This window comes from Penaeus monodon, chromosome 6 (assembly GCF_015228065.2).
Source record: "Penaeus monodon isolate SGIC_2016 chromosome 6, NSTDA_Pmon_1, whole genome shotgun sequence".
Lineage (NCBI taxonomy): Eukaryota > Metazoa > Arthropoda > Malacostraca > Decapoda > Penaeidae > Penaeus > Penaeus monodon.
In genome coordinates, this window is record NC_051391.1 from 31,697,494 (window position 1) to 31,707,493 (window position 10,000).

Consider the following 10,000-nt stretch of genomic DNA (forward strand, 5'->3'; position numbering starts at 1 on the left):
TGACTTCTCAAGGCGATATGTCGTTTTCTAGGAGGGCAATCGAGGTGAAGTTCCTTGCCCAAGGGGACAACGCGCCGGCCGGTGACTCGAACCCTCGAACTCAGATTGCCGCCGTGACAATCTTAGTCCGATGCTCTAACCGCTCGGCCACCACGGCCTATATATATATATATATATAAATATATATATATATATATATATATATAAAATATATATATATATATATATATACATACACACACACACACACACACACACACACACACACACACACACACATATATATATTATATATATATATATATTATATATATATATATATATATATATATATGTGTGTTGTGTGTGTTGTGTGTGTGTGTGCGTGTGTGTGTGTGTGTGTGTGTCTAACTGCTCTCCTGGGGAAGGATCAAGGGTCAACTAACCCCAGTATAAAGACCTGGTCAACTACGTGATGTCAACATGACATCAAGTTGTTCCTCAAACACGGTATCAGTAATGTCACAAATGTGCATATATATATAACACATACATACATACATATATATATATATATATATATATATATATATATATATATATACATATGTTTATATATGTATAATATATATATATATATATATATATATATATATATATATATTTTATAATATATATATATATATATATATATATATATATATATATATATATATATATATATATATATATATAATATACGTACACAACCACACACACACACAGACACACACACACACATATATATATATATAAATGCATGTGTGTGTGTGCATTCATACACACACACGCGCGCGCGCACATGAGCGCAGATACGGGCACCACTATCGTATATACGATTATCCGACTGCTGTCTTGTAGTTCAGTCCGTGCATGGTCACAGGCTATGGGAGTTTCACCCTATACAAAACAATCCACTGCCTCGTGGCATCTATAAGATGAAAAGGCTGCTGGGGTCAACCCTGAGGAAAAATCCGAAGACGGAGTCCCTAAGGTAATAGTTCGTTGTCGCTTGCGAACTCGTTCTGGCAATTCCTGCGACGCCGCTGGCGCCAACCCCTGTCAGTATATGTCGTTCCTTTGGATCCACCAGCTGCTTGGAGAGAGAGAACTACTGTATGGGCAACAGCTTGCTCCTCTCACATTCTTTCGCCCAGCTATTGACTCTATCTATACAGGAATGGGTCGAGAAGATAATGCCATAATCGACATTGTCTTCGACACACACACACACACACACACACACACACACACACACACCACACACACACACACACACACACACACACATATATATGTCATTTTCTCAATCTCACGTCAAAAGCAGGTGTCATAGGGGAAGTCACCACCGTGATACATGTGTTAGCGCGCCGAATCGCGGTTGACTAGAAGGGCATCCAATCAAGCAAGGGTGGCACTGCCAAATAACCTCTCAATAGTGAATTGAGAGAGGCCTATATCATGCAGTGGAATAAATGGCTGTTGAAAATAAAATGCAATAGTCCAGTGGTTATATATATATATATATATATATATATATATATATTTTATATATATGTATAATATATATATATATGAGAGGGTAAGTAATAATTATTTTTGTATTATTCCGCCTCTCTAGATCTTTTATCCCTTTCTCTGTTATCAGAATAATAATATGGGTGAAAGAAAACGTTAACGATAATTCTAATTTATTAATCATATGTAACATATAAAATACGTCACTTTAGAAAGCAGCAAATTAACAAAAATGTAATACACTACGATAGTGACACACACTAAACACCCGAGGAGCACCCAACATTTATACACACCAAACACATTATAAATACAATATAGCCATCATTCACAAATGTTCTCACGTGACCACCATTTGAGGGAGGGGTTTCTCGTGCGTAACGTTCCGGTTTTTTCTGTCAATGTCCTGCCCGTCCACTTATGCGGGTGGGGCGCGTGACTCCTTGCGGGGGTAGAGAGGCTGCGATCTGTCGCCGTTTCTCTGCGTTCGCCTGGCTCGGGCGAATAACTCCGCGCCTTCCTGCCGGAGCTACGGGCGAAGGTGGCGATGTCGAACAGCGCTCAAGGTCCCCAAGAGAGAGAGAGAGACTGTATGGTGTGTCATGACACTATTGTTCTGTTTCATTTGATTAACCTTGTGTCATGCGGGATTAGTTCTCTCTACAATAGCGTTTCCTTACCGAATTTTTTTTTTTCACGAGGCACGATGTCCAAGGCGAGGGTTTCTCACAGGTGTGCGGTTTGCTCGTCAAGCCAGGAGTATCGCCACTCACCTGGTGGGGGGGGGGGGGGGGTCGCATACACTTGGGTTGCCACTTTTTTTCTTTCTCTCTTTTTTCTCTTTTTTTTCCTCGTTCATTCATTCCATTTTCTTTTTATCTAAGTTTGCATGATTATCCATTTTGCAACATCACTTATTATCACACGAATTATTTACTCTTGTTCTCATTTCCCTTCTTTTGCTCGTGGGTTCGCCGGGGTCATGTCCGAACCCTCACATCAATTTCGCACATTTTGCGCACCACGCTATAACCTTTTTTTTTTATTTCTTATTTAACGTCTAATTCAGTTCTTTTAATAACGAAGTGGCTTTCATTCGTGCATATGAGCAAGCATTCACAGAGTTGGTATCAATTAGCCCTCGACAGTCAGACCAGTTTTCCACAACTCCTTTGCCTCGTTTGCACTCCGCCTGGAACGCGTGAATGACTGACGGGGATTTGGGTTTCAATAGTCGATACTTCATCTTGTTTTAATTCATGACATAGCTTTTCGCCCTTTCCTATATACACACATGTGCGCAAACACACACATAAGTATATCAGAACACACTTACACACATGGACACACACACACAAACACACACACACACACATACACACACACACATCCACATACACACATACACACACACACATCCACATACACACATACACACACACACATCCACATACACACATACACATACACAAACACACACGCAAAAACAAATACAAACACACACACATACACAAATACACGCACAAACAAATACAAACACACACACACACAAACACACGCACAAACAAATGCAAACACACACATACACAAACACACACGCACAAGCAAATACAAAAACACACGCATTTATACACAAACGCACAAACTTCGCCTGTTGTTATTGGAACTCTTGGCCTTATAAAGAAAGGTACGGATAAGTTTCTTGAACAAATACCGGGAAATCCAAAATTAGAAGAAGTCCAAAAAATAGTCTTAAACAGCACAGCGCATGTTCTCAGAAGAACCTTATCGATCTGAAGTGTTTTTGTGTTCGTGAATTGACTTGACTGGATGTTTTGATTTGTGGTTCTGCATATTTTGCATGTTTTTGTGGATGTTCCATTGCCTCAAACTTCAATCACCCTAGGTCGCTGGTAGTGACTCGGTGTTTGATTTTAATTGGCAGATCTAAGGAAATTTTAATGATAATAATAATAATAATAATAATAATGTATAATAATAATAACACACACACACACACACATACACAGACACACGCACAAACAAATACAAACGCACGCAAACACACATACATACATACACAGACACACGCACAAAAAAATACAAACACACACACATACAAACACACACGCACAAACAAATACAAACACACACACAAACACAAACACACGCACTAACAAATACAAACACACACACCCACACACATACACACACGCACAAACAAACACACACACACATACACATACACATATACACGCACACACGCACACACATACACACTCAGGCACGCACAAACAAATACAAACACACACACACACACACGCACACATACACAAACAAATACAAACACACTCACAAACAAACACACGCACAAAAAAATACAAACACACACGCACAAACAAATGCAAACACACACACACACACACACACATACACACAGAAACACACTCACCCGAGGCCAAACGCGCATAGCTTCGTTACTCCGACCCATATACCCCCCGCGCGCTCGCTCCCGAGCAAAGCGCGACGCACAGCCCTGAGGATGGCAGAATCAGCTGTGTTAATTTCCCCGCTCGAGGTGGACGACCTGGAGCTCACTAAGATTTCAGTCCTAGGAAACGGCGCATTTGGCTACGTCGACCTCGTCCTCTACGACGGCCAAGAGTGCGCGCTCAAGATCGGGTTGGCGGAGAGTGTCCTCCCCAGTTTCGAGAACGAGCGCAAGATGATGGAACTCGTAGCGGGCGCTGGAGGAGCACCTCGTGTCCTGGCCTTCTGCCCGGAAACCCCGGCTCTCGTCATGACATTCTGTGGCGGGAAGGACCTGATCGACGTCGTGGAGAAGCGGCTTTACCATGACGAGCGGGATCTCCTGACGATCGCCCTCCAGCTGACCCAAGCCGTCCAGGAACTGCACCAGAAGGGCGTCGTCCACTGCGACTTGAAGCCCGATAACGTCGTCGTGGAGATGGACGACGAAGGACGACCTCAGAAGGTGCATGTGATCGACTTCGGCTTCGCACGACTCATCGGTGGCAAGCAAAGGCCGAAGAAGACCCCCTCCCCCAAGGAATGGTACTGCAAGTGCTTCTACTCGGGGGACGAACTCAGCCTCGCGTGCGACATGCCAGGGCTAGGTTTCATCGTCCACTACCTGTTACGGGCCATGCTCAAAATGCGTAGGAGCGTAAGGAGATCCTAGCCAGGACCTCAACGCCTGATCATGACCAACGCCTTGGGATTAAGGGGTTGAGAGCCCTTCTCCAGCGCCTTCTCTGAGAGCCGCGGCCGGGCGGAACGAAGTGGTCTTCTAAAAAAAAAAAAAAAAAAAAAAAAAAAAAAAAAAAAAAAAAAAATGTGTATGAAGTGTATCCTGTTCTAACATCCAGACATAAGACACCAAGCTCAGAGATGTGTATCTCCTGATGAATATACTCAGTTGTTCCATTGCTTTTTTAATGTTGAGTGTTAGTTAGTCATGTTTTTTTGTTGTTATAGGAGCATTAATGTTAACCTCATTCAAAATGTATTAAACAATAAATATATAACCATATATATATACATACGCGCATGGAAAAACATGTGTAGGTGTGCGCCTGCATTAGCCTCGCACCGCCTTGGTCTCGTATCAGCTGTTGTCGGACGCGTTGCTCGGGAGAAATCTGGAGTAGTCATGACATCCTGCTTCTCGACCGCGCGTCCTCCTCGTCGCCTCCTTCCGCTTGATGCAAGGCCGATGCGACGCGACAACAGAAGCTAATCAATGCCCCATCGGCCTTGGGAGGGCCGAGGCGACGGCGAGGCGAGGCGCTGGTGAGTTCCCGACAGGCGCTGAGACGTCGCGTTGGGGAAGGGAGCGACGCCTGGTTGCATCGAGCGTGACTGGCGCAGACGACAGCTCGCTTCCGGAGGTCCGCGGGCCGGCAGGGCGCTCTCCGCCCCTTCAGGAATGGGTGCGTAGGTCTGCGTGCGTTCGATTCCCTGCAATGAGACGTTAAGAAGACGCAGGAGGGGAGGGGAAGGGGAAGGCTGACGTGACGGCAAGAACAAGGGCCGCGAGGGAGAGAGGTGCATCATAATAAGATATATATACACACACGTATATATAATATATATATATATAATATATATATATATATATATATATATATATATATAATATATATATATATACATACATATATATATATATATATATATATATATATATATATATATATATATATATATAATATATTATATATATATATATGTGGCATACGCTGCGCACGCTCGCGCGTGCGTGCGTGCGTGTGTGTGTGTGTGTGTGTGTGTGTGTGTGTGTGTGTGTGTGTATGTGTGTGTGTGTGTGTGTGTGTGTGTGTGTGCGCGTGTGCGTGCATGTGCGTGCATGTGCGGGCATGAGCGTCCCCGCGTGCGTGCGTGCGTGCGTGAGAGCAGCATATTCTACCTCTGCCGTGAACTACCAGCTGCACTGATAAACGCCTTCTGCAGAAACCACCGCTAGATCATAGGGTGTAGTGAGCTGACGCCTCAGCTTCCTACTTGCCGCTCTCGCCCCTGTGTCAGGCTGCATAAGACTTCATAACATCCCTCCCCCCTCCCCCCGACAATCCTTGGCGCCTGGCCGTGGTGAAAAAACGAAAAATAGATGGCGCAGGCGATGCTGCAGAGGACCTGCCTGCAGGAGACGCGGATGAACAAACGAGAACTCCTTGGATGGCCCTTACTGAGAAGGAAGATGCCGTGATCTACTGAGCAGACGTTTGGCCCTTAAACGCTTGAAATAGCGGCCGAAATACGAATTTCCGTAAGCTGGCGACGAAAACGGAAAACAGTCGTTTGGCGCCAGAGCCTGGTTGGTTAGCCAGCGTAATTTTATATCCTTTTATATTCAAAATTATGTATATATTTTATGTTCTTTTTATAATTCTAAGAAATATCGTATTTTTTATTAAAGACCTCCGATGCAAATAATAAATAAAATGAGCAATTCCAAAATAAATGAAATAGAAGCTGTAACGTCTCGAAGAACAGACGACAATTTTAAGAACAACGAGTCTTGCTGCGTAGACTCCGAATAAACGAACTTGGCGCACAACCTTGTTCGCATAAAAGGTCGGGTCAACGACCTTGTAAGGGAGGTGCGGATTACCTTGGCTCAGTGACTTACGCTCGGTCTTTCCTTCAGAAAGCCGACGTTTTTAAACGGATTTTTTTTATTTTGGATTTTTACTCAACGGAGGATTTACGGAGCTGAGGAATTACAGCTTTTTTAAAAGGTATTGTTTATCTGTTTTTATTAAGATTGCTCTTTTCGTGGAGGTTTTTGTTTTGTGGTTTACTCTATAATGGCTTGAGAATAATAATACGTTAACGAACTGGCTTTTATTTTTATTTTATCACATTTTTATTACTTCTTTTTACTAGTAAGTTGATGAATTCAACTTTATGATCTTTATATTCCACTGAACTTGTGGAACATGCTTGTATGGTGGTATCTCTACTCTCGCTTAACGAGAGTACAGGGACTATCTTCTTCTTTTAAGGGTAGGTTCATGTCTGAGCCGCCGTGGTCACAGCATGATACTTAATTGTAGTTTTCATGTTGTGATGCTCTTGGAGTGAGTACGTGGAGGTCCCGTTCCTTCCGAGAGGCCGGTGGTACTTTTAGTAATCATCTCTATATATATATATATATATATACGTACAACCACACACACACACAGACACACACACACACATATATATATATAAATGCATGTGTGTGTGTGCATTCATACACACACACGCGCGCACGCACATGAGCGCAGATACGGGCACCACTATCGTATATACGATTATCCGACTGCTGTCTTGTAGTTCAGTCCGTGCATGGTCACAGGCTATGGGAGTTCACCCTATACAAAACAATCCACTGCCTCGTGGCATCTATAAGATGAAAAGGCTGCTGGGGTCAACCCTGAGGAAAAATCCGAAGACGGAGTCCCTAAGGTAATAGTTCGTTGTCGCTTGCGAACTCGTTCTGGCAATTCCTGCGACGCCGCTGGCGCCAACCCCTGTCAGTATATGTCGTTCCTTTGGATCCACCAGCTGCTTGGAGAGAGAGAACTACTGTATGGGCAACAGCTTGCTCCTCTCACATTCTTTCGCCCAGCTATTGACTCTATCTATACAGGAATGGGTCGAGAAGATAATGCCATAATCGACATTGTCTTCGACACACACACACACACACACACACACACACACACACACACACACACACACACACACACACACACATATATATGTCATTTTCTCAATCTCACGTCAAAAGCAGGTGTCATAGGGGAAGTCACCACCGTGATACATGTGTTAGCGCGCCGAATCGCGGTTGACTAGGAAGGGCATCCAATGAGGCAAGGGTGGCACTGCCAAATAACCTCTCAATAGTGAATTGAGAGAGGCCTATATCATGCAGTGGAATAAATGGCTGTTGAAAAAAATGCATATATATATATATATATATATATATATATATATATATATATATATATATGTATATATATATATATATATGAGAGGGTAAGTAATAATTATTTTTTGTATTATTCCGCCTCTCTAGATCTTTTATCCCTTTCTCTGTTATCAGAATAATAATATGGGTGAAAGAAAACGTTAACGATAATTCTAATTTATTAATCATATGTAACATATAAAATACGTCACTTTAGAAAGCAGCAAATTAACAAAAATGTAATACACTACGATAGTGACACACACTAAACACCCGAGGAGCACCCAACATTTATACACACCAAACACATTATAAATACAATATAGCCATCATTCACAAATGTTCTCACGTGACCACCATTTGACGGAGGGGTTTCTCGTGCGTAACGTTCCGGTTTTTTCTGTCAATGTCCTGCCCGTCCACTTATGCGGGTGGGGCGCGTGACTCCTTGCGGGGGTAGAGAGGCTGCGATCTGTCGCCGTTTCTCTGCGTTCGCCAGGCTCGGGCGAATAACTCCGCGCCTTCCTGCCGGAGCTACGGGCGAAGGTGGCGATGTCGAACAGCGCTCAAGGTCCCCAAGAGAGAGAGAGAGACTGTATGATGTGTCATGACACTATTGTTCTGTTTCATTTGATTAACCTTGTGTCATGCGGGATTAGTTCTCTCTACAATAGCGTTTCCTTACCGAATTTTTTTTTTCACGAGGCACGATGTCCAAGGCGAGGGTTTCTCACAGGTGTGCGGTTTGCTCGTCAAGCCAGGAGTATCGCCACTCACCTGGTGGGGGGGGGGGGGGGTCGCATACACTTGGGTTGCCACTTTTTTTCTTTCTCTCTTTTTTCTCTTTTTTTTCCTCGTTCATTCATTCCATTTTCTTTTTATCTAAGTTTGCATGATTATCCATTTTGCAACATCACTTATTATCACACGAATTATTTACTCTTGTTCTCATTTCCCTTCTTTTGCTCGTGGGTTCGCCGGGGTCATTTCCGAACCCTCACATCAATTTCGCACATTTTGCGCACCACGCTATAACCTTTTTTTTATTTAACGTCTAATTCAGTTCTTTTAATAACGAAGTGACTTTCATTCGTGCATATGAGCAAGCATTCACAGAGTTGGTATCAATTAGCCCTCGACAGTCAGACCAGTTTTCCACAACTCCTTTGCCTCGTTTGCACTCCGCCTGGAACGCGTGAATGACTGACGGGGATTTGGGTTTCAATAGTCGATACTTCATCTTGTTTTAATTCATGACATAGCTTTTCGCCCTTTCCTATATACACACATGTGCGCAAACACACACATAAGTATATCAGAACACACTTACACACATGGACACACACACACAAACACACACACACACACATACACACACACACACGCAAAAACAAATACAAACACACACACATACACAAATACACACATAAACAAATACAAACACACGCAGACACATACACACGCACAAACAAATACAAACACATACACAAACACACACACGCACAATCAAATACAAACACACACACACACACGCACAAACAAATACAAACACACACACAAACACAGCACAAACAAGCAACAAACAAATGCAAACACACACATACACAAACACACACGCACAAGCAAATACAAAAACACACGCATTTATACACAAACGCACAAACTTCGCCTGTTGTTATTGGAACTCTTGGCCTTATAAAGAAAGGTACGGATAAGTTTCTTGAACAAATACCGGGAAATCCAAAATTAGAAGAAGTCCAAAAAATAGTCTTAAACAGCACAGCGCATGTTCTCAGAAGAACCTTATCGATCTGAAGTGTTTTTGTGTTCGTGAATTGACTTGACTGGATGTTTTGATTTGTGGTTCTGCATATTTTGCATGTTTTTGTGGATGTTCCATTGCCTCAAACTTCAATCACCCTAGGTCGCTGGTAGTGACTCGGTGTTTGATTTTAATTGGCAGAT

At 42.9% G+C, this 10,000-nt stretch overlaps 1 protein-coding gene across 1 annotated transcript; it reads left to right on the forward strand.

Annotated features, from left to right (window-relative positions):
• Positions 1–4,078: 4,078 nt before the first annotated feature.
• On the forward strand, positions 4,079–4,738 carry LOC119573949 (casein kinase I-like). The gene has a single exon (XM_037921049.1). The coding sequence runs from the start codon at positions 4,079–4,081 to the stop codon at positions 4,736–4,738; it is 660 nt and encodes a 219-aa protein (XP_037776977.1).
• The last annotated feature ends 5,262 nt before the right edge of the window (positions 4,739–10,000 follow it).

What these genes read in the sequence shown, in the direction of transcription:
- LOC119573949 (XM_037921049.1), top strand. Translation starts at nt 4,079, where the DNA reads ATGGCAGAATCAGCTGTGTTAATTTCCCCGCTCGAGGTGGACGACCTG.